General features: G+C 54.6%; 9 protein-coding genes across 9 annotated transcripts; 5 read left to right on the top strand and 4 right to left on the bottom strand.

Annotated features, from left to right (window-relative positions):
• The first annotated feature begins 1,382 nt into the window (after positions 1 to 1,382).
• Positions 1,383 to 6,393, top strand: PHACADRAFT_251884 (uncharacterized protein). The gene is made up of 17 exons (XM_007393231.1): positions 1,383 to 1,401; positions 1,452 to 1,623; positions 1,687 to 2,394; positions 2,468 to 3,143; positions 3,202 to 3,303; positions 3,354 to 3,465; positions 3,521 to 3,683; positions 3,740 to 4,219; positions 4,278 to 4,349; positions 4,408 to 4,831; positions 4,882 to 4,988; positions 5,050 to 5,162; positions 5,225 to 5,360; positions 5,418 to 5,573; positions 5,630 to 5,819; positions 5,872 to 6,013; positions 6,069 to 6,393. The coding sequence occupies exons 2-10, from the start codon at positions 1,590 to 1,592 to the stop codon at positions 4,443 to 4,445; spliced, it is 2,385 nt and encodes a 794-aa protein (XP_007393293.1). The 5' UTR covers positions 1,383 to 1,401; positions 1,452 to 1,589; the 3' UTR covers positions 4,446 to 4,831; positions 4,882 to 4,988; positions 5,050 to 5,162; positions 5,225 to 5,360; positions 5,418 to 5,573; positions 5,630 to 5,819; positions 5,872 to 6,013; positions 6,069 to 6,393.
• A 16-nt stretch (positions 6,394 to 6,409) lies between these two features.
• Positions 6,410 to 7,453, top strand: PHACADRAFT_90842 (uncharacterized protein; the record flags this gene model as incomplete). The annotated part of the gene is made up of 4 exons (XM_007393230.1): positions 6,410 to 6,612; positions 6,690 to 6,807; positions 6,863 to 6,987; positions 7,045 to 7,453. 4 exons carry the CDS (start codon positions 6,410 to 6,412, stop codon positions 7,451 to 7,453), a joined length of 855 nt encoding a protein of 284 aa, XP_007393292.1.
• PHACADRAFT_139439 (uncharacterized protein) lies at positions 7,011 to 8,367 on the bottom strand (the record flags this gene model as incomplete). The annotated part of the gene is made up of 4 exons (XM_007393229.1): positions 7,011 to 7,791; positions 7,847 to 8,052; positions 8,100 to 8,122; positions 8,173 to 8,367. The coding sequence occupies 4 exons, from the start codon at positions 8,365 to 8,367 to the stop codon at positions 7,457 to 7,459; spliced, it is 759 nt and encodes a 252-aa protein (XP_007393291.1). The 3' UTR covers positions 7,011 to 7,456.
• A 177-nt stretch (positions 8,368 to 8,544) lies between these two features.
• Positions 8,545 to 11,230, top strand: PHACADRAFT_139436 (uncharacterized protein; the record flags this gene model as incomplete). The annotated part of the gene is made up of 7 exons (XM_007393228.1): positions 8,545 to 8,688; positions 8,754 to 8,892; positions 8,948 to 9,047; positions 9,097 to 9,387; positions 9,438 to 10,098; positions 10,161 to 10,301; positions 10,358 to 11,230. The coding sequence occupies 7 exons, from the start codon at positions 8,545 to 8,547 to the stop codon at positions 10,397 to 10,399; spliced, it is 1,518 nt and encodes a 505-aa protein (XP_007393290.1). The 3' UTR covers positions 10,400 to 11,230.
• A 197-nt stretch (positions 11,231 to 11,427) lies between these two features.
• Positions 11,428 to 13,662, bottom strand: PHACADRAFT_139428 (uncharacterized protein). The gene is made up of 3 exons (XM_007393227.1): positions 13,422 to 13,662; positions 13,093 to 13,364; positions 11,428 to 13,072 (listed from the first exon to the last, which is right to left on the bottom strand). Exons 1-3 carry the CDS (start codon positions 13,604 to 13,606, stop codon positions 12,246 to 12,248), a joined length of 1,284 nt encoding a protein of 427 aa, XP_007393289.1. The 5' UTR covers positions 13,607 to 13,662; the 3' UTR covers positions 11,428 to 12,245.
• Positions 13,663 to 13,735: 73 nt separating this feature from the next.
• Positions 13,736 to 14,925, bottom strand: PHACADRAFT_251880 (uncharacterized protein). Its single transcript, XM_007393226.1, has one exon. The coding sequence runs from the start codon at positions 14,328 to 14,330 to the stop codon at positions 13,926 to 13,928; it is 405 nt and encodes a 134-aa protein (XP_007393288.1). The 5' UTR covers positions 14,331 to 14,925; the 3' UTR covers positions 13,736 to 13,925.
• Positions 14,926 to 14,990: 65 nt separating this feature from the next.
• Positions 14,991 to 15,765, top strand: PHACADRAFT_116447 (uncharacterized protein; the record flags this gene model as incomplete). Its single annotated transcript, XM_007393225.1, has 4 exons — positions 14,991 to 15,020; positions 15,077 to 15,174; positions 15,379 to 15,428; positions 15,485 to 15,765. 4 exons carry the CDS (start codon positions 14,991 to 14,993, stop codon positions 15,613 to 15,615), a joined length of 309 nt encoding a protein of 102 aa, XP_007393287.1. The 3' UTR covers positions 15,616 to 15,765.
• An 88-nt stretch (positions 15,766 to 15,853) lies between these two features.
• On the top strand, positions 15,854 to 17,197 carry PHACADRAFT_158993 (uncharacterized protein; the record flags this gene model as incomplete). The annotated part of the gene is made up of 5 exons (XM_007393224.1): positions 15,854 to 15,970; positions 16,031 to 16,052; positions 16,108 to 16,458; positions 16,515 to 16,999; positions 17,057 to 17,197. 5 exons carry the CDS (start codon positions 15,854 to 15,856, stop codon positions 17,195 to 17,197), a joined length of 1,116 nt encoding a protein of 371 aa, XP_007393286.1.
• PHACADRAFT_251877 (uncharacterized protein) lies at positions 17,172 to 19,181 on the bottom strand. Its single transcript, XM_007393223.1, has 2 exons — positions 17,876 to 19,181; positions 17,172 to 17,818 (listed from the first exon to the last, which is right to left on the bottom strand). Exons 1-2 carry the CDS (start codon positions 18,825 to 18,827, stop codon positions 17,313 to 17,315), a joined length of 1,458 nt encoding a protein of 485 aa, XP_007393285.1. The 5' UTR covers positions 18,828 to 19,181; the 3' UTR covers positions 17,172 to 17,312.
• Between the last annotated feature and the right edge of the window lie 2,741 nt (positions 19,182 to 21,922).

Below are 21,922 nucleotides of genomic sequence, written 5' to 3'. Positions count from 1 at the left end.
TTTGACAAATACTAGGACGAGACGGCGCCCACACCCGCCCGCGCTCCGCAATGCTCTTCGGGTACGAAGGTGACTTGCCAGACTTCCAGAACGAGCAAGACGAGGACTGGGCGCCTCGATATTTCTACGTTCACAGGGGGCTTTTCGCCGTAAACGTGCCCATGACTGGGAGTCTGGGACTCACAAAGGGTCCGAATAGGTGTGAACAAACACACGCGTCTTTCAGGTTAGCACTGGTCCCTAGCTATCGCTTCTCATGATCAAGTGCACCCTCGGTCGTAGTCAAATTGCGTGAGTGTCTGCAAAGCTGTGCATTGGACGATACTGCGCTCGCCAATGGGAAGCCTGAGGCAATGATGTGCACAGGTATTTCGTTTCGCTCACGGCGTGATTGGCTTCAATTACCTGCCGGCGGTTTGCCGGGTAGGGCAAAAAAAAGGGTATTGGGATGGGCCGTACAGCGATAGAAGACGCCATCGACATGCGCCAGCACAAGCTCGAACTCCCAGGGGGGTCAACGCGGGAGATGTGCTATCTGCCCGCAGTGACCCGGCGATCCAGAGGAGCGGATGCAGGGTGTGACTGCCACGAGAGAAGAGGGCGCCAGAAGGGGCGGTGAGAAGCAAACGCAAACAAGGCTTGGACGTGCAGGCTGTGAGACCTGGGATGTTCTCCGCGAATGCGGAGTTGGTCAGGGGGAAGGGAGGCCGCAGTGAGCATGCTCAGTCTAGAGCTGTAGGCCCGGCCGGCCGCAGAAGCAAGGGTCTGGAAGCCTGCGCGCTGACACGAGGGGGCGCCATGATGATTGGGGGACGACGAGCACGGATGCGAGCGCGCAGAAGGGATCGATGGACACATGGGTTGGCAGGGTGACTCAGACTCGGGGTGTGACGTCTAGATTGGATTTTGAGATGCAAGGACGGCGAGGAGAGGAGTTGGGAAAACGCGAGAGGCAGGGACCAGCATGCAATATGCGACGATGAAGATGTATCTCAGCTCATTGCCGTCCGCAAGGCCGTGGTGCTCGCAGGATCTGCCGTGCTTGCAGCGGGAGGAGAGGAGTGGCGTGCCTGGGAGGAGAGGCGAGAAGCAGCCATTTTCCAGATATGGGCATGCCGCCGGGATTGCTGTTCGAGGCAAGAGGCCCGATTCTGATGATGGATTGATCGGGATATAGGCGTCTGTTCTGGGGGTGCGCCACGTGTCTGGTGTCGTAGGCGAGCGGCAGTGGGACCCGGCAGTTTGGCGGGTCTCGTAGGCGGGGAGAGCGAATTCCGTACATAAACGACTGTTGGTCAACTGCCATCACCTCCCCCTCTCGCCCCCGATACCACCACCGCCTCCCCGCCCCTGCCCGCCCCTCCCGCCCACAGCGACGCCATGGCGTCCTCCATATACAACGTACGTCCTTCCCTTTCTCTCCGCTCACCCCTCCCTCATGCTCCCCGCAGCACAAACACTTGCAGCCAGCAGGCGCCGCGCCTCAGGGCGGCCCCAGCATCCAAGGACACCATGCCACCTCTCGCCTCGACGATGCTTTCACCGTCGTTCGCCAAGAATTTGATCAACTTGCTCGGGAACTCGACGCAATGCGTGCCCAGCGCGACGAGTTTGAAAACAAGCGTATGTGCCACAATTCTTCTTTTCATGGGAAAACAGGTCGTTTGACCCATTCTTCTCTTCAAGTCACCGGTCAGGTGAACGAACTCAACATCATACGTTCCTCCCTCTACGCTCTCGAGGACGAACATCGCAAAGTCCGCGGACAATACGAAGAAGAAATGCGCAAACTCCAGGACGAGTTCAGGGCGTACAAGCAGCGCGTCGAGGGTCCTCGAAGCGAAGGCATCGCCAGTCTCGGAAGGGGTGACCGCGACCGTGATCGTGATCGTGAGCGGGATAGAGATAGAGACAGAGATCGGGATAGAGACATGCGCATTGACCGCGAGCCTCCACCCCGCGAGCCAATGGGCATGCCTGGCCCGCCATCGCGCGCCGACACCAGGGAAGGGCTTAATCTTGGACGCCCGCTGGGCATCCCAGGTGCTCCTTCTGCCCCTCCTCCAGAAGGGCAACTGGGCGGCCTTCCCCACGCTCCTCCTGTGGGACTTGGCGTAGGCGCCGGCCCAGGCGGTGGCGGAGGATACGAGCCATTCTACCCTCGCGGCGACAGAGACAGGGACAGAGAGCGAGAAGTCGACAGAATGGCTGCAGAGCGTGGCCGACTCGACAGCCGGATGATGGAGCGTGAACTCCGTGAGAGAGATGTCCGAGATCAGCGCGACCGTGAACGGGACAGAATCGAGCGCGAGCGGGACCGCGACTTGCGTGCGGAGCGGGATCGTGGGGAAGCCAAGCGCATCAAGACCGAGCGCGGGAAGATGGATCGTAGTGGTGAGCATCGTTCTGTCTCGCTTCACTTTCGCACGTGACGCAATTTTACGCTTCTAACTCTCCTTTCGTATAGACCCGTTCTCGCCTTCGCTTCCCTCGGTTCCCGGCCAGCCACCTCACCAGTCGATTGCTCTGGCACCTGCGCCCGGCGGCCCCGCCTCTCTACCGCCTCATCAATCTCCGCAGGCCTCACACAATGTGCCGTCGTCGGGCCCAAATGGACCACCATCGGCACCACCTAGTCAATCCTCACATCCTACACCAAAGCTCCCGCCCGCGTCAGGACCTAACACGTATGGACCCCCAACTCCCCAGTCAAGTTCGGCTGCCCAGCCTCCGACGCCAAGCACGCTTCACCAGCCGGGACCTCCGTCCACAACAGGCCCTGGGGGCCCTCCGCCTGCGCTTAACACTCCCAACTCCGCTGGCCCTCCCGCGCTGCCTGCGTCAACAAACGGTTTACCCCCTCCGCCGTCGTCGCTGCCGCCACCGCCGTCGCAGTTGCCTCCGCCTCCGCCTTCACAACCCTCACAGCAGGCCCCGCAGCAACAGCAGCCACCGTCCCAGGACCGCGACGTCACCATGGCGGATGCGTACCCGGGTCCGATCGCTGACCTCGAGCCGCAGTCGCTTCCTCCCGAGCTGAAGAAAGAAGGATCTGACTGGTTTGCTATCTTCAATCCGAATGCCAGCAAGGAGACAAAGAAGAAGTTAGATGTTAGCTTGGTGCATACGCTTTCTCATGAGAGGTGCGTAATCTTCTTTAGCGGACATCAGCACGAACTGATGCCAAGATGTCCGATTCAGTGTCGTTTGCTGTGTGCGGTTCTCTGCAGACGGCAAATACCTTGCCACCGGGTGCAACAGGACGGCACAGATCTATGATACCAAGACCGGTCAGAAGACATGGTGAGTGTATGCGCTCATTTCAAGTACACTAAAGTCTCACTCCACCGCAGTGTCCTCGTCGATGAAGAGGCGACCAAGACAGGCGACCTCTACATTCGCAGCGTATGTTTCAGCCCTGATGGGAGGTATCTGGCGACAGGCGCCGAAGACAAGCAGATTCGCGTGAGTAACGTAACCTGCGTCTGTCATACTGTGTCTAAAAGAAGCGGCGAATTAGATCTGGGATATCGCTAAGAAACGTATCCGGAATACGTTTGACGGCCACCAGCAGGAAATCTACTCGCTCGACTTCTCAAAGGACGGGCACTTGATCGTATCTGGCTCAGGTGACAAGACGGCGAAGATTTGGGATATGCACGAACCCGGGCTCTACAAGACGCGTACGTTTCATCATACTTCGTTCCGCAAGGATCCACAATCTCATAACCGTTCCCAGTGTCCATTGACGAGCCCGATAGTGTCGACGCAGGTGTCACTTCCGTCTGCATCTCGCCTGACGGATCGCTCGTCGCCGCAGGCTCGCTCGACACCGTCGTGCGCATCTGGGACGTGCAGACAGGCAAGCTCGTCGAGCGGCTCAAGGGCCATCGCGATAGCGTCTACAGCGTCGCCTTTACGCCCGACGGGCGCGGTCTTGTGAGCGGCTCGCTCGACAAGACGCTCAAGTACTGGGACGTACAGCCCATCTACGAGCGCCGGCGGAACGGCTCGCTCAAGAACGGCGCGGGCGCAGAGAAGCTGGATAAGACTAGCCAGTGCCTGATGAACTTCACGGGCCACAAGGACTACGTGCTCAGCGTCGCTGTCAGCCATGACGGACAGTGGGTCGTCTCTGGGTCCAAGGATCGGGGAGTGCAGTTCTGGGATGCGAAGAGTGCGGTCGTGCAGTGCATGTTGCAGGGACACAAGAATTCCGGTGAGTGTCTGTCCTGTAATCATCTGATGGAATTGCCACTGACTTTCTCCCTCTGAAGTCATCTCTATCGATCTCAGCCCGGTGGGCAATCTATTGGCGACTGGAAGTGGTGACTGGCAAGCAAGAATATGTATGTGCCCATTGTTAATTACATCAGCTTCGTTAGGGTTCTGACGATGATCTTACAGGGAGCTATACCACAACACCGGCAAACAGCTCAAGCTAAATGCTTTGTATACTTGCGGAAATGAGCATGACCATGCACTCGAACCCGAAACTCATCCTGAACGTGTCTACGTCGTTTATTCCAGTTACGTTTGTCCAAAAACTCGAAGGATAATTACGCGAAGAAACTTGCATTTGAGTTCTTGTACGAAGGACGCGCTTCGGACGGTGCTGCTGTAGTCTCGTTTCAGTTGTGACGTCTAGTTGTATAATTGATGATGTTCTCCTGATCCTGTCGCCCGTTCATGATGTTCATACGTAGAAAGTATAATATACCCTGGTATCTCCTTTCAATATCGCCCGTCATGGAAAAGCTTAGTTACAATTTCGCAGACGGTGTCGCACCGCTGCCATACTTCCGCGACAAGAACGCATGCAGCTCTTCAGCTAGTCGTGTCGTTAGCTCTACCTTTGAAAGCACATCTGACAGAGCTCACCAAGCTCTTGAGGGGCTTCCTGTGCGAGCAAGTGTCCCGAGCGTTGTATGATGACGTTGCTCGCATTCTCGGGGCGAAGCCAGACTAGGTGATTGCGTGGGATCTCGCTGAGGCACCCGAGAGCCGGTCAGTGCACCAACTTCAATGTTAGATGAGAGGAACGCGCACTCTTGGTTCGGACGGCCGGGCATGATGAAGCGCAGCTCGATGTGCGAGGGGAGAGTAGACGCGAGTTGCCACATCTCGAAGCTGAGGAGAGTATCAGAGAACGTTATCGCTTCCTATGTGTTTGTGGTGTCGCCATGTCAGGCAAAGCGGAAAAAGAAAAAGGAGAGGTGCATACGAGGATGCCGGACATCTTGAGGCTCACGCCACCCTTGGGGTCGTCGTAAAGGCCATGATCGACGTACAACTTGAGGACGGCGGGATCCCAAGCGCGAAAAAAGGGCGACCGTTGGAAGGAGGCGAGGGCTTCTGCACTATGGAATGTGACCCGATTAGGCTAGGCAAGCGAAACAATGAGTCAGGGCACTCACCGAGAGGACCAATGTGTCCGTCGCCGGATGGCACCGGTACCAAGAGTGTACGGTCGTTTAAACACGAGGCCCATGCCAGGACGGAAGGGGGATATTATCGGGTCCATAAGCACGAGAGACGCAAACAAGGCAGGACAGTCCACCGCGGCACGAAGGCTATGTGGCTATGAATGAGCCTGGAGAGGTATCCTGGACACGGATAGTTTACGTACCTCGCGCAGCCACCGAAAGAGTGCCCGACCACGACGAAGGTCCTCGATTGGAAGCCGAACGCCTTGCGCGACTGTGCGAGCGATTCCGCCAGGCGTGGTAAATGAGTAGGTAGAGTCCCCTCAGTCGGCGATGTAGGGAGATAGCTCAGGAGAAAGTTGAGGATATCCCGAGAGTTGTCCGCCCAGTCGTCTGCTTCGATGTAAGCGTTTCGGACCGCATGAGAGGGACATGTAGGACGCACATATTCCACCTAGCTTCCCAGCATTCACAAGAGCGGAGTCACCATGGTTCACCGCTTCCCAGAGCCAGATTTCTGATATGTCCACCGTGTGCTTCGATGCCTCGTTGACAGCGAGGAGGTGCGCCAGGGCAACCTCCCAGGTCTGAGCGGACGAAGTCAGCATTCACAGCTGTCGCTACGAATACTCTGATACTCACCTCCTTCGGAAAGCCGTTTGGGTGCGCGAAGAACAAAGTAACTGGCAGCCTGCCGACCTGCCTCCTGGACCTGTCCTTCCTCACGTACCGGTCTACACAGTTCCATAGCAGCGTCCGACTGCCCTCGCCGCCGAGCTCGTCCGACCACTGCTTCTGACGGACTTGCAATATCCCCTCAAGTGTCCGCTGGACTGAGGCCTCGAACTGCGCCTTGTCAGACGACCATGCGGGCGGAGCGGTCTCTGGCACGTCGGGTGTGAGACGCGGGTATGCAGCGGGTACGAGGTGCGTCGTGAGATCATAGTCCTTGGTGATAGCCGGGTCGGTGCGTCGTTGGGGGTATGGCAGTCGTGGGGGATGTTCGGGCTGGGGCGGCGCGAACAGAGGAGGGAGCAGACGAGTCTGAAGGAGTTGGATCTCAACTGGGCGTGGTGGTCTGGGATGGCTCGGATGTGCCACGCCTTCGCTCTGAGTCTTCGACATCTTTAGAAATCAGCGCTTATGACATAGCTGACGCGTTTGAACAAATGTGGCAGAAGAAGCGGTGAGTTCCGACATGACCGAGAGGGCTGTTCTCTCTGTTACCATGCCGTGAGAGCAATTGTTAACTGCTCCTTGCAGATACAACGAGATCTTTTTCATGATCGATACCTGTCAAGCAAATACAATGTATTCAAAGTTCTATTCGCCAAATATCCTCGCAACGGGTTCTTCACAGATTCGCGAAAACTCTTACTCCGTAAGTGTCTCCATGGATTCGCTGTTCTTCCTTCTTGACCAGAGCCTTGGCACAGTACGAGAATGACAACGACATTGGTGTTGCAGTCATCGATAGTTACACACATCATGTTCTGGAGTTCATGGAAGGTATTGGCAAGACCAGCCATAAATCAATACAGGATCTGGTGCGTGCTATCGGGTGCCTTGTTGTCACAGTCCACTAACCTTTCCAAAAACCTCAGTTCGATACCTACAGTTTCGAGAAGATACACTCCCATCCAGGTGTCCGCTCAGATCTCTTCCGGAGGCCACTTCGCCAAACACTCGTGACAGACTTTTTTGGAGGCGTTGCACAGGCAGAAATTCTCCCTTCGCTACTCGTCCCTTCTGATGAGGTTACTTCGAACATGTCAAAGCCACTAGACATACGACCATCTGCGCCAAACATGTCCGCGAGGCTGGCGGACCCTGTCGAGATGTACCGTACGAATGATTCGTCTGGTGAACATCGAGTTGCGCCCACGAGAACCCTTGACACGGCCGCGATCTTCAACAGCTACGCGGAGGCTGACCGAGGACCGTTCTCTGTCGCCGCACGCGCGTGGGCTTCGGTAGCTCTCGCCGGGAGCCTTATAGCGTGGGTTATACGGACTAGCAAGCAGTAGACTTCATGTATATCCACTATCGTACCCGTTAAATTCCGTTACACTTCCACTCTGCGAGGCAGGGATACTACCGCCGCGGTGCATGTGAAAGCCGCTGGATGGGGGCCACATATTGCCGACAGGGGTACAGTATAAGTTATGAGAACACAAAGGACGTCTGGGTCTGTTCGTTCGTTTTAACGTTTTCCAAAGCTCCAACCGCAGCCGTAACGTCCGCGAGTCGTTGTCCTGGAACTTGAGGAATTCGTTTCCACCATGACCAGTCATGTAGACAAAGATGTTGGATCTGTCATCGGTAAGGAGACGTTTCGAGCGAGGCACAGAGGGGTCCATGCGTCCTACCATGATCCTGGTTCCAGTGAGAGTGGCTACAACGTATCATGAAGAACGTACCGGTCAGCACCCGAAGGAGATTCTCAACTGTAACTTCGTAACCACGATAGTCTACTTCGATGTTATCCCCATAGAGGTCCAGCGTTCGTCCTGCATTAGAGTAGACGCAGCCCGGGAATTTGTTCCGAGCATTGCACGAGACGTCGTCTGCCAGCATGAGAATGATATTCGAGTCGGGTATTCCCAGACGCTTCACTGTTCGATACCTACGACACCATTAGCGAGGGTTCTAGGCAAGGACGGGGCAGCTTACATGCCAAGCGTATTCGCCATATGCTTTGAGTTATGTCAGACTTGACAAAGCTAGGAGAGGTAGCGCCACGTACCCTGTAGTTGAACCAATACCGTGAAGCACAGACAAGCACAGCCCAGTTATTGGTATGTGAGGAGACTAAGTCGCTCTGTGCATTGAAGAAACTGTGCACAACATCCTGTTGCGCTATATTTTGAGCTCTAGCACCTCGAGACCAGCTAGCGAGAGCCAGAGTGGCTGCACACAGCCAGAGGAGGAATGAGTGCATGACGGAGGATGGACCTTGGCGCTTAATCGCGGATGCGATCTGCAGGGGACTGTGATCGGGATCGCCGAGGAAGTGAGCGGCAGCCCTGGACGTCAGCTCGTCCTACTGCCCACTCCGTCCTTGCTCTTTCGCGTCTTCTACCTTGAAAATAGAGGAAATTGGACATTAGGAGCAACAATGGATGATTTCTGGGGCATGAACGAGGTTATCCTTAACCTGTGGCTCGGTGACCTCCCAAGCGCACAGAACACAAAGAAACTAAGGGAGAACAACATACACAGCGTCCTCTCTGCAATGAGGGGCAAGGTCATCATCGAAGAGGTGCGCAGAAGAACTCAGTATATTTTTAGAAGGAGACCTCATAGCTTGATTGTGCGTCGCAGTAGACATTCAACCGGCTGCAAATAAGCATCGATGATACCGAAAACGAAGATATCCTGAAGCATTTAGTGGTCGCCATCACCTTCATTCAGGCGGAGCTAGACAAAGGACGTGGTGTACTAGTTCACTGCGTGGCTGGAATCAGTACGTGGCTCCGTGGAATGAAGTATGCACACGACCGACCAAATGATGTGTCCAGGTAGAAGTACCTCTGTGGTTGTCGCCTACCTGATGTACTCGCGCGGCCTTGGCCCGGAAGACGCACTCAGTCTGATACGCAAAGCAAGACCTCAAGTCGAGTAAGCGTCGTTTGCCTCGGTGTGTCACCTGACTCATTATCCCATGCAGGCCGAACGACAATTTCCTGGCACAGCTGCAAGTTTTCCATAAAGCCTCGTGTCGAGTCTCCATGCATGACAAGACAACCCGAATGTTTTACCTCGAGCGCATGGTAAAGGGCATTCTCAGTGAGCCTACATGGCGTCGCAAGTTCCCTAACCGCTCCCAACCTCCTTCCGCCCTCACAGACGGTGAACCAGTAGATACCGAGGTTGTTACAGCACCAATAGTCATCCCCAGAAAAGTGGTGTCAGCGGGATCCAACGAACCTCTGCGTCGCATACGATGCAAGATGTGCAGGTCAGAACTAAGTAACGACTCGCCCTTGGTAGCACTGACACCGGTCTCAGGCAGGTCCTAGCTACGAGGGAGAATTTGCAAGATCATGGCCAGCTCAGCACGCCATCGCCCTCTGTCGCATATTCCCCAATTGTCTCAACGCCTGCAACTTTCCCTAGTCTGTCGGATGCCGAGCATCCTGTGGGCGTTCTCGATCATCCTGATGAAATGAAGCACACCGTTGATAGCTCTGTGATAGACGAAGCAGAGGAGCTTGGCCGCCAACTTTCGGAGAAGGTAACTCTCGGCGAATCACAGGAAAAGAGGGAGTCATCAAGCGAAGAACCTGAACTGAATAGAGACATATCAAAGGACGCCGATGCGAAGAAGCAAGAGAAGGATATCCCTATTGGAGTTGCCCCGACAGAGACATCTCCCTCTCCGCAACCGACTCTCACGCAGGCCGTCTCTGCCGCTCCAAGCTCCCGTCCGCCTGTTTCACGACCCACGCGACGGCCCGTTAGTATGTCATCAGTACCTTCAACCGCTGCTGAGCGCTCCGCACAGCAGTACAGCGATCCTGCATTGGCAGGTCTACGTCCCGAATTGCATGTAGCACCATCGCCATCACCATCGCTCCTCTCTCCGCCCCCTGCCAGCCCAAAAGCTGGAGCCCCTCCGAGCTCCCCAATACTAGTAGACCCAAAATGCTCGGGCTATTTCGTTGAACCTGTAAGTCATGCGCTGCTTGGTCATCTTAAGGCGGATGCAAGCTGAACGATAATGTTTGGTAGTTAAAGTGGATGGACAGCTTTCTCGACAAGGGCGAGTTCTCAGGCAAGATAATATGCCCGAATAAGAAGTGCAATGCTAAACTGGGGAACTATGACTGGGCCGGCTTGTGCTGCGGCTGTAAGGGACTATGGGTAGTGCCGGTAAGCACCTATGGACAGCAATGAGAAGCCGCCTATTAACTTCTTGGTTCTTTCAGGGTTTCTGCATCTCCCGCTCAAAGGTGGATGAGGTGGCCTGATGCATCTGGAGCCCTCGGTCCCTTAGTCTTTGGTAAGCTTTGTTTGGGCAGCACGATGTTATAAAATCACATCCAGATGCTACACTAGTTACGGCTTATTAAGGACTTCAGCCCAGAGCGAGCCTAGCTCAATTTTCAGTCTTTGATAATAGGACGGCATCATGGAGAGCTTACTTCTTCAAGTCGGCCGCGTCACCGTTGAAAATGTCTTGGTCACCAGGGTTGGAACCCGAGTCGGCGTACTGCCAAAATGTCTCGTAGCTCCAGCCTGCAGGGAGCGTACCGACACTGCCGATAACCGTAAACATTCCTCCCCTGCTTTGTAGATGGCTCATGGACACATACCTGGAGGCATAGCGAGCGATCCAGAGTGGGTTGGTCGATGCGAATGCCGCGCTGTTCCCCGTGCAGGTCGTCCACCAGTCTGTCGTGGTATAGATGACCGGGTATCTATTTGCCGACAGTTCAGCTACTCTGGGACATGCAATAGACACGCACCTACACGCCGGTCTTCGAGTTGTAGGTGTCCGAGAAGTCTTTGATCCAGGAGACCATCGCAGACGCGCTCAAGCCGTAGCATTCCGCGCCATCAGGGTTGTCTGACAAGATTTAAGATTTCAGGATATCGCCAAATGCCAGCAAAACTTACACTCGATGTCCAAGGCACCAGGAAGGGTGATCCCATCACCGGACCAGCCTCCGCCGTGAGCAAGGAAATAGTCCGCTTGGGCGGCACCGGACGACGCATCAGGGTGAGCGAAGTGGTACCCGCCGCGGATGAGACCTGCGCTGGTTGCCCCCTCGTAGTTCTGCGTAAGGTTAGCTCTGCATTGTGCTCTTGACTATAAGTTGCTCACGGCTGAGAAATCTGGATCCTCGTAGTCTGAGGGGTTTTGAGTACTTTGTTCCGGATATGTGAAGATTCTGCTCGTTACCGGTGCTCTCAGTAGCCTTAATGTAGGCGAACTCCACGCCGTTCGCCTTCACAGAGCTCCAGTTGATGGCTCCCTGGTAGTTCGAGACTATCCTTTTATGAGCACGATTTCTCTCAGGAAAGCGTTGACATACCGTCAATGCCGGATACGGAAGCACGCTTTTCCAAGATCGGAACCGCTGAAGCGATGCTGGTCGCCGCTAGCACGAGAGCGAGGATGCGGGAGAACATGTTCTCGATCCAAAGGCAGGGACTGCTGTCCTCCCCTTCGTCTCTCCAGACTTAAGTATACCTCCTAGCTGCTCAATTGGAATTAATCGCACCATGTGCATGGGTACTCATCAGCAATCCCAGAAGCTACCGCAACCATGTGCACGTTTGATACTTGGCAGGCCACCTCATTATTGAGCTGGGAACGTTTCTGGCTCTTCAATGTGGACTGCCATGTTTCAACGGCGCAGCCCGATAATGAGCTTAGGTGTGGTGGCACTTTTCATCAGGGCCAGACGCTGTCGACATATTACAGGCACGACCGACTCTGTGCTGAATGCAGGGTCACTCATAATTTCATTGGAAATACTCGAGGAATAACGAAGGGTGAGCTTGCGGTCCCTGTCAAATATACTACGTCGAAGTAGCTAGACCCGCGTGCACTGTGTAGCACGATATGGCGGAAGATAGAGAACGTGCTTGCCGACCTCGTTACCTTGGTGCGAGACTGTCAATCTATGACCCAAGCATAAGGTCGACGCTGTCACGAGAACATTCACTTTGATCTCATGACAGAAAAGTGTTCACTGGCGACGCAGGCATGGAGAAAGGACTTCACATTATCGTGGTAGCTCTTGATTTCGTGCGGTAACGTGAATATGCATTCCGGCCTGTACACGGAATACTGACGAGCCAGACGACCTACAGCTTAGGCGATGCCCTCCGTTCAAACTCCATGTCGTTCCACAGGCTCCAGATCATTCCGATCTTAGGATCCGTGCCCTGTTCCGCAACCTTACGGTATGCCCGCTCGATGTCCGGTCCGCCGCGTACATGCTCAATACGCACCCAGTCCTTCCCGTCGCGCACGAGTCCTTGCCACGCCTTGGTCTGCATCGCCCTGATATCGTCCACGCGCAGCTTCTTCCGCTGGACCGCGAGCCACTCCGGCATGAAGAACTGTTCCGTCTCGAACGGACCCGACAACCTGTCGGGCGCAGAGAGGGTGGTGTTCGTGGTGAATTTGGTCGAGGACGCTGCGGGGGCGGAGGGGGAGAGGTTCGTGAGTCCGAGTTGCACACATGCAACAAGGGAACCGCTTCCCCCGAAGTGAGCCGCGATCCTCTTGTTGAGCTTGTCATTGCCAGCAACGTCGATATATAGCCATTTACCCGTCGAGGGCTTCAGCTGACCGGACGACTCCAGCGTAACGATAGAATCGTACAGCTTGAGCCCACTCGTAAAGGCAATGTTGCATTCAGAGGTGAGTCCCACGACCTTGATCGCCTTCTCCTCTGCTTTCCTGCGCTTATCGAGGAGGTATGCGAGGCAGAATGCCGTCTTGGCAGACGCAGATGAGATCAGGAAGCTGTCTGCACCGCGGTAGCTGAAAGCATTGAGCCAGTTCTCGCACCAGAATGCCGTCCAGAATAGCGGGCGGTAGAGCATCGTTAGGTCCTCCGCGAGGGGTGATGGGTCATATTGGTCATCTGACACACAACGAATAACTTGATTATAGGGCCGGCGGTCTATGAAGTTAGGTCAGAACTCTCTTGCGCAGGTTGTAGCCTGTAGGTAACAACCAACGTGCCTGGAGGTAAATGTGGCCTCGGTATGTAGAAACTGAATTTGTTTACGTCGGACGGGGACACAGGAACCAAGAGGTACTTGGTTGGGGCGAAATACCCGTAGACACGTTCCCCGACCCCGATCCGGGGATGAGAGGACTCAACAACCGTACCGAATCCCCAGACCGGAATGAGTCCGTGAGTCTCAGGAGTCGCTCCATTCGCTCGCGGAGCAAGGTGGAAGTCAAAATAGCTATGGTTGTGTTGGCATAATTACGACGCTGCAAAATCTGTCAAGGGGTCTGCTCACCGAAAGTGCGGGGCCTCACCCAAGGCCTGATAGGTGATGTTGTTCGCCGAGAAGCCAAACCTATCTATTTTGATGAGAACATGGTTCTCCGGTAGTTTGGCGAGGAGCTGGGACTTTACAAGCACAGGCTTGTGCGGGTCCTGCCCGGACGAAGGCCGGGAGACGCATAGTGTGAGGTTCTCCATAGTCTTGGCGACGTGGCAAGATGCAAGCGAGTGGGAGCACTTGGTGCGGCTTTCGGTGCGGAGTATCATGCAGCGTTGCCTCCGCCGTTCCTTGTCAGCCAGGAGTACGGACCGTGTCTATCATGTCTCCAACATCCCAATTCGGCAGGTGTAGCATTCAGTGAAGATGAGATATAAACTTCAAGCCTGAGGTGTGAATACAACAAACAAGTACGTCTATGCCAATTACTCCCTCGTATGTGTATACAATATCTAGATGTCACAGCCGTTTGTACAGAGGCGAGGCGGCGTCGAGACACAACACGTCTCTTCCAAGATTTTAAATCCGAGAACCAGAGGGAGTGCTCATCTCAGTACGTCGTGAACAATGAGGAACTACACGATATGGATGCACTCGTGCGCCCTTGGCGATGCGGACTCTCGGATGCCGGAGGTACTCAAGGGCGGGGCCTACGAGGAGCAGGGCTCGAGCCTGTCGTGACTTTGGGTTCGATGGGGCTTTGGCGCGTGCAAGAGACGATATGCTCTCGACGTAGGGCACTGGAGCTGGTACGAGTATGAAGGCGTTGGCCTCCTCAACGGTGCTGCGCACGAGGCGGAACGAGTTGGAGGGACGACGGGCTGGCGATGAGGACGCCGACGTATGGCTGGATTCCGAAAAACCCGAGTCCGAAGCTGAAGGCGAGGCTGAGCGTGCGGATGTGTCCGTACAGGATGATGTCATGGAAGAGATGGAATTCTGGCGGGCGCGCTGCCGGGTTGTACCATCGCCAAGTTCACGTTGAGGAATCTGGAGGAAAGGATGAATTAACGTAATCAGATGGGTGGCTGTTGCTATCTGACCTCCTCATCGTGACAACTATCTGCTAATGTTGAAGTTCCTGCGACAAGTTGTGGGAGTCCGAGGGAATGGAGTGAAGGTAACGTAGGGCGAGAGTAATCGGAGGAAGATGGGGAGACGTTCGCTGACATCGTCACTTGGTGCTTGAGAGCCGTGCGTAGGGTGTATACGACGGATACTGATTCGGCCAGGGAAGCTGAAGGACCTGTCCTTAATATATCGAGCGATGCAGTCGCGAACGGAGCTGGAGAGCAACGGGCTGTGCCGTTGGTCTTATAATGCTCCGTCCCATGGAAGACTGTGCGCAAGCGAGCATTGTCGTGTTGCCAAGCGTTTCGTTGTCAATGCAAAATCGTTGCTCAATGCGTTTTCACGCGCATGTCGCCAACAAAGGCCCGCTGCGACTTCCGAAGGCGAAAAGCACAATGGCTTTAATAAGCGCGCGAGACTTTGTTGTGGCCTGTTGCCTTGCGGAATTCGAACTTGGCGATTCCCTACCGAGTTTGCCTCTAGACAATTTCTGTATGGACTTTGCAGGCCATCATGACCGAGGTCCCGCCCAAGCTCAGGATTGTGAGTTCATTGCATTCGTGCCGTTTTATTGTTCTGACAAGTCCCGTTCTCGATAGCTGAAAGGTGCAGAACCCGATTTGTCTGCTGCGACGTATCAGATTCATGATGAATCTCATACCATTGGAAACTCACTGAGGTGGATGCTCATGAAGAAGTGCGTGCGCATGTCCCTCTCACACTTACACTCGCTTACTGTATGTACATGTAGTCCCAAGGTGGAGTTCTGCGGCTACAGGTGGGCCTTCCATTCCTGCACGGTCGATAGTGCTTCTGCGCGCAAAGCGTCCCATTGTTGGACCTGTACAGACACTCTTCCGCTGCGCTAGCCCTGCTGTGCGTTCGCTTACCCATGTTATAGCGTGCCACATCCCTCCGAGAACCACATCCACCTGCGCATTCAGATGTATGGTGCGTCTTCCCCTGGCCAGCTCTTGTCAAGAGGCGAGGACTTAGCCTGCTTGCAGACAACTTATCCTCACTTGAGGCGCTTTTGGAGGCCCTTGAAAACTTGGGAAACCTCTGTGACACCGTTGAAAACGCTTACAAACAAAGCCTCTCGACTGACTCGTATGAACGGTGGGATGAGCGAAGCTGACCACCGCGTCCCTCATCTGCACTCCTGTATCCATAGCATCTGGGACTGGCTGCTATATACCACTGCCTTTTCTACTTTTGCATAGACTATCATTGTACTTCTATTCGTATATCAATGTGACATTCGCAATTTCGCATGCATCTTCAACACTACCACCGGCGCTTACTTGACATGAACGATTTCGGAAGCGCACGCAGTGCGCGAGCTTCTTCGTCACCGACCTCCACCTGCCGAGGCAATGTCGTCAGAGGAAGAGCCTAACCCATATGAGCTCCTAGGAATACCCCTCGAGTCTACCGAGCAGGAGATCAAGACCGCGTATCGTCAGCGGTCTCTGAAGGTCCACCCAGACAGGGCACGTACCTCTTACATCCATATGCCAGAAATGTCTCTAAGTGTACGATCTTTCATATAGAATCGTGGTAACCCAGATGCAGGTGTGAATCTACTTCTATGGCCGTAGGTCTGCAGATTGCTGAAGAATTTTCGTAGCCAAGAAGTTCCATGAGCTCAACCAAGCCTACGAGCTACTGCTCGATCCGCTGCGACGCATGGCGCTGGACGCCAAGATGCGGCTCAAGGAAGCCCGCAAGGCACGCTACGCACAGTACGACGCGAAACGCAAGAATCTTGTTGATGAACTCGAGGAACGCGAGCGAGCCTTCAAGAAGACCAAGGTTGAGAAAGAGGAGAAGCAAAAAGAGATGTGGCGTGAAAACGAGCGGCTTATGGAGGAAGGTAGGATCTTGCGCGAGAAGAAAGAGAGGGAGCTGAGGGAGAAGGTTGAAGAGGCGGAGATGAGGGCGAAAGCGGCGCAGGCTGAACTTGACCCACCAAGTCTAGGTGCGTCGTCGTGTTGGATGTTCATTTGGTCCTAAAGGCTTATTTATCTGATACAGGCACTCTCGATACGACAGTCAAGGTCAAATACCAACTCGGCGCACGGCCAGACATCACAACAGCGGACCACATCCGCAGTCTCTTGTCCCCGTTCGGCGCAATCGAAAGCTCAGAGATTGTCTTCTCGCTAAAACCTGCACCGCCGAAGAAACCCAAGCGAGGCACGGCTCTTGTACCCTTCAAGCAGATAAGCGACGCTTTTGGTGTAGTGTGTGCTAGTGGTCGTGCCGACCGTGGTCTAGCAGGAGTGGAGATTACCTGGGCAGAAGGCAAGGAGCCAGAGCTGATCGGATGGCTGAAGAAGATGGGCAAGCTGGGCGCAGTGCAGCCACTCTCCCGACAGGGTTCGGACATAATTATGGAGTCGCGGTCGCAGTCGCAGTCTCAGTCGCAAACGGAGCCCGTGCCGCAGGAGGCAACACTATCTGCTCCGACGAGTAACGGCGCGTTCTCCACATTCCCGTCAAGCTTCCCTTCATCATTTGTAAGCTTTTTTAGCCCTCTCGAGGCTATCGGCTAACCCAACTCGTTTCTTCATTAGCCTAATCTATTCGAGAGGCCAACGCTGGGCAGCAATACTCCGGGCCTCGACTACGAGTCTATCACGCTCATGCGTCTAAGGCAAGCAGAGAGGGAAAGGTTAGAACGGGAGATGCGAGAACGTGAAGCTCAGGATGAATGATTAGATCGTCTCTTCCTGGTCTTATTCATCGGGACTTCTATGTGGGGATTTCAATAGCATCGAGGTTGTTGGTATGTCTTCGTGACTGCATAATGTACACGTTCGCTGAAGCAACTTACGCCGGGAAAGGGAAAGTTGCCGGGCTACGGTACCCGTTCTTGCCCACAGCCCTGACACCCAAGATTGCGTTATCCTTCACGACTTGGACCGTCGCCTGGCTCACCAGCCCAACGGGGATAACGCTTGTCCAGAGTGGCTCATCCGTCGCCCTCCAGACGATCTCATATCCCGCAACAGCGGGGCTCGGGTCTAGGTCCCACTCCAACGTGCTGTTGTTTGTGAGGACGCTCGTGTCGATCGTCACACCGCGCGGCGTGCCGGGTGCTTGCGCGAGGGACCAAATAGCAGCACCGTTGACCTTAGCGACCCGCTGGATATATTCGAAGTCGCAGAACTCGGTGAGGTCGCCGAATTGCTCGCCGTCCTGTACACGGACGTCTTGATGCTGGTGCGCGAAGTTCTCGTGCGGCTCTGTGAAGCGCGCCGCAGGGAAGCCCGCAGAGAGGAACGGCTCGTGGTCGCCTCCACGCAGGAAGCGGTCAGCGCGGTAGATGACGCGGACTAGAGGGTGGACATGTTAGCAAGTCCGTTTATCATAAGCGATGCCAACGACCATACCACTCATTCCAGTCCCTGAGTTTGACGCGACCTCTTGCGTGAACCTGACGAGCTCACGGGCTGGCGAATCATTCTCTCCTCCAATCGACTCCCGCTCTGCCACCACTGACGCGTTCTCTGTCGAAGGAATGCCCTGGCCGAACAGCCGAATGCTATTTGGGTCGACGAAGCCGTCGTCGCCCTTCGGGCTCCCCACGATGTCGTTGGTGAACATTCCCTGCACGTCCTTCCCGGCCTCCACCATCTGCTGCGCAAAGAACGCGGACCCATACAGTCCTTGCTCCTCGCCGGCCACGGCACCAAGCATAATGGTAGCGCGCGGCGGAGGCATCTGCGCCATGAGGCGCGTCAGCTCCATAATGACCGCAACGCCGCTGCCATCGTCGTCCGCGCCCGGTGCATCATCCGTGAAGTTGTCCAGGTCCGTGACGCGCGAGTCATAGTGACCCGTGATAATGTACACCCGGTCGGGCTCGTCCGTGCCCTCGATGGTAGCGATGATGTTGGTAATGTTCACGGGGAAGAGAATTCCGCTTGCGACGGGCTCGATGAAGCTCGGCGTGCTCACGGCGACGTTCGTGCCGTTGCGCGCTGCGGCGGCGAGCGTGCGCATCTCGCTCGCGATCCAGTCGCGCGCCGCGCCGATCCCGCGCACCGGGTCTGTCTGGTTCGAGAGCGTGTGCCGTGTGCCAAAGGAAACGAGCTTGGTGATGATCGTCTCGATGCGCGACGGGTCGATTTGCGAGATGATGTTCAGAAGGTCGGTTTGCGGCTGTTGCGGGACGAGCGCGCTGCCCTGTCCTGGCGGCCAGGCAGCGGTGAGAGAGCATTGAGCGTCGTTATCCCGCGAGACCAAGGGGGACTTCACAGCGTGACTGAGGACGGGGCCAAGAGTTATAGACGTCCAGGCGAACGTTAAGAGAAGGAGCCGGGGGAGTGGTAGGGCGTACATCTTGGCGAAGAAAGTGGAGACCGACCTTGTCTCTACTCCCTCTCACGGCTGTGGTGTCTTATACAGCGAGCTACAGACGAATTCGGTTTCTCGCCCTGTGACCTTTTTGCACGGTAGCAATGAGTGCACATCCCGCTGCTTCTGTAAGCTAGTGCCTGACATACAGTTGTTGCAGTGCATACCGGTCAATGCCCACAATTCCTATGCGCTCCCGGTAGGCTTGACCGCATGCAAGCCTACTGATAACAGGCTTCTCTGCCCTTGAATGGTACAGATATTCCCGGGACGAGATCGAGGATCCTGGTTAGATCTGATATCCCACCTGCAGGGTTTCTCACCGAAGCTCAACTTTTGGTGCGTCCCTTAGCCGTCGACATTATGGTGCGCCTTCAGCCAATGACGAGGCTATTGTTAGAACCAATGCACTCCTACGTCGGAAGAGATATGGCCTAGCATATGCAAGTCCTGCTGCTCCTATCTCCGGGTGTTTTTACCCGCCAATCCCTGAGATTAGATGAGAATCTTCGCGTCACGAGTGCTGGCCCGGACTCGTCGAATCTTTGTTTGAACGTTCATCCGTAGTGAGAGATCCCAGGCTGTGAAGGGTCCGTATACTGAATGTAATGCCTGCTGACCTCCGGATGGGCACTGTTAAGTTGTTCGTTCGGGTTGACGAGTGGCAAAACTGCTGGGACCGTGCCCACTGCTGTTCCCGATGCGCCCTTGCTTTCGTCAGACGCTGTTGACAGCTCAGCGCTACTGTCATCGACGTCGATGGGACAAGCGAGCACCTCCACAGTCATTGTGCACCCATGTTCCCAAACAACACTACCATAGTTTTGCCCCTCAATCACACAAAGGTTGTTTTCTTCCATCCGGACGACACCGGCCTTTCAGCGCCTTGCGCCGTGCAGATGAATATGAAGGTCCAGGATCGGTCTGTCTAGCATCCAACATGTCCGTTACGTCTCAGCCTGACTATAAGCCCGCAGAGAGCATCGCGAAGATGTGGAACGTATTTATGCCACCAAAGAGCTTGAGATCTCGGTGCGCCCGGGGAAGATCGAGCGCATATACGCAGCTCTGACGAATAGCACTCAGTCAGTAATCGTGAAGCTTGTCATCGCACACTTGCAGCGAGCCCTGCCTGAATGCATCATAATCGAAGATGACGATTTGATTATATCCGCCTGTACGGTAGCCTTTTTCTTGACATCTCCGAAACTCACTGTTGGTATGCAGCGCGAACTAGATGGAGGTATGGCAAGCTGAACTTTGTCCTCACCTGGGGCGAAGAGAGAATAATGCCCTGCGAGGAAAAATGGTGCTTCACTTTCGCGATGCGAGGCAAAAGAGGTACATGAATAGAACGAAGAACCTCATGTGCTCATGCTCTGGTTAGAATACAGTATATGACTGAGGAGCTTTTAATTTTAATGAGGGGAGTCTGTCCGCCGGGTAGTGCAGGACCTAGGCAGGGTGTATGTAGTACCTCAGGAGAGATATTACTTGCGACCCTTGTGTGGTTTATTTATGTCCTCATCAAGCCTCAACGACATCCTAAGCTGTGGCTGCGATCAGTGAAAGTGGGTGTATAGGACCACTCCTTGGGACACCTGATCAAAACTTGCTTCCCTTTCGTATATCTCTCACATACAAATATTTAAAAATTTACATTATAGTACTATAACATATAAAACTGCTCAGTGCGAAGCCGCAAGGCGAAAAGATGAAATCTGAGGTCAATGGGAAGGACACAAAACTGAGGTGGTCCAGGACAGCGACTACCACTCCGTGACTAATGTGATATAAGTGACAGTTTGTGACCTACACCAGCAGTCTTGGCTGACGCGGCAGTCACGCAGCACAGACCTGTCACGCCTCAGTCACGCCTAAGCTCGGTGGAATCATGCCCGATGGATTCTAGCTCGGCACTTAACATTTGAGAATTATGCACATTTTTCACATAAATGGAGCATAAAATTGAGTGTTAGTGAATATTTTCACAAATTTTAGGCTCACTGTGCGACTCCGGTGACGGTCTCAGCATCACCCAAACCGGCGCGCTTGATAATTTTCGACGCTTTTTGCTCCCCCACTTACGCTACAATCACCGGACGGCTCCAATTTTTGAGAATGTCATATAGAGATAGATTTATTATATACAGGAAAGTAGCAACGATAGGCCCTACAGGCTGTGCGAGGACAGAAAGTGGCGTGTCCCAAGGAGTGGTGCAGTGTCCCAATTGAGGAGTGGTATGTACAGTGGCCGCCAAAAATAACACACAACACTACAAAGGGGTGTTATAATCCCTCCGTATCTCCACAACCACTGTACCTAGTGTCAGAACTTGGACGATTACGTCATTGCCCTGTACGGATTAATGGGGATATCATCACATGATCCCTCTATTATCTTGTAGTAATACGACATCTGATTACTCATGCTTAGTATACATGCTTACGCTCACAGTACCATAGGTCTTATAGCGGTATCAGAGGTCCTGACTCACATGTATATATACTGGCCCTGTAACACAGAATAAAGCAAGAGTTCAGTCGCACTTTAACAGGTTATGAGCCCCGGCCTCACGGCCACTCTACCCCCACTCTACTAGTCTCATTGCTGAAGAAGACCCCTCGGGAAACCTCGGTCCCCTTCACCCAGTTTAAAACAAGTTTATCCACGCAGTTTACGAGTAAGTCTCGTTGCGTGCTAGTGGCAGACGGAGCGCTCACGCGTTCATTCCTGCGTAATTTCTAGTGCCAAAGGATTTGCCTGCTCGTCCCCCTCACTCCGTTTTCCAGCGGTACAAGCACTCCGCCGGCTACGCGCCCGCCTCCGGCAACGCCAACGACCCCGTCGAGACTGTCCCGTACGGTAAACGCTGCGGCAAAGAACTACGCCCGCCGACTCCAGCGCTCACTCTCCCGTTCCCACCGAACTCACACGAGGGTAGGCGCCTACGTCGCGAACAGTTCCGCGAGCGCTACGCAACTGACAAGGCCAACTTCGAGCAGCGTCTAGCTGCACGCGAAATCCAACAGGCGCGCGAACGGATCCTCGCCGGTCCGTCAAAGCCAACACTCGAGCA

The sequence above is a fragment of the Phanerochaete carnosa genome (genome assembly GCF_000300595.1).
Source record: "Phanerochaete carnosa HHB-10118-sp unplaced genomic scaffold PHACAscaffold_3, whole genome shotgun sequence".
NCBI lineage: Eukaryota > Fungi > Basidiomycota > Agaricomycetes > Polyporales > Phanerochaetaceae > Phanerochaete > Phanerochaete carnosa.
Note: the sequence above shows the minus strand (reverse complement) of the source record. Positions and strands in the feature narration are given on the sequence as shown.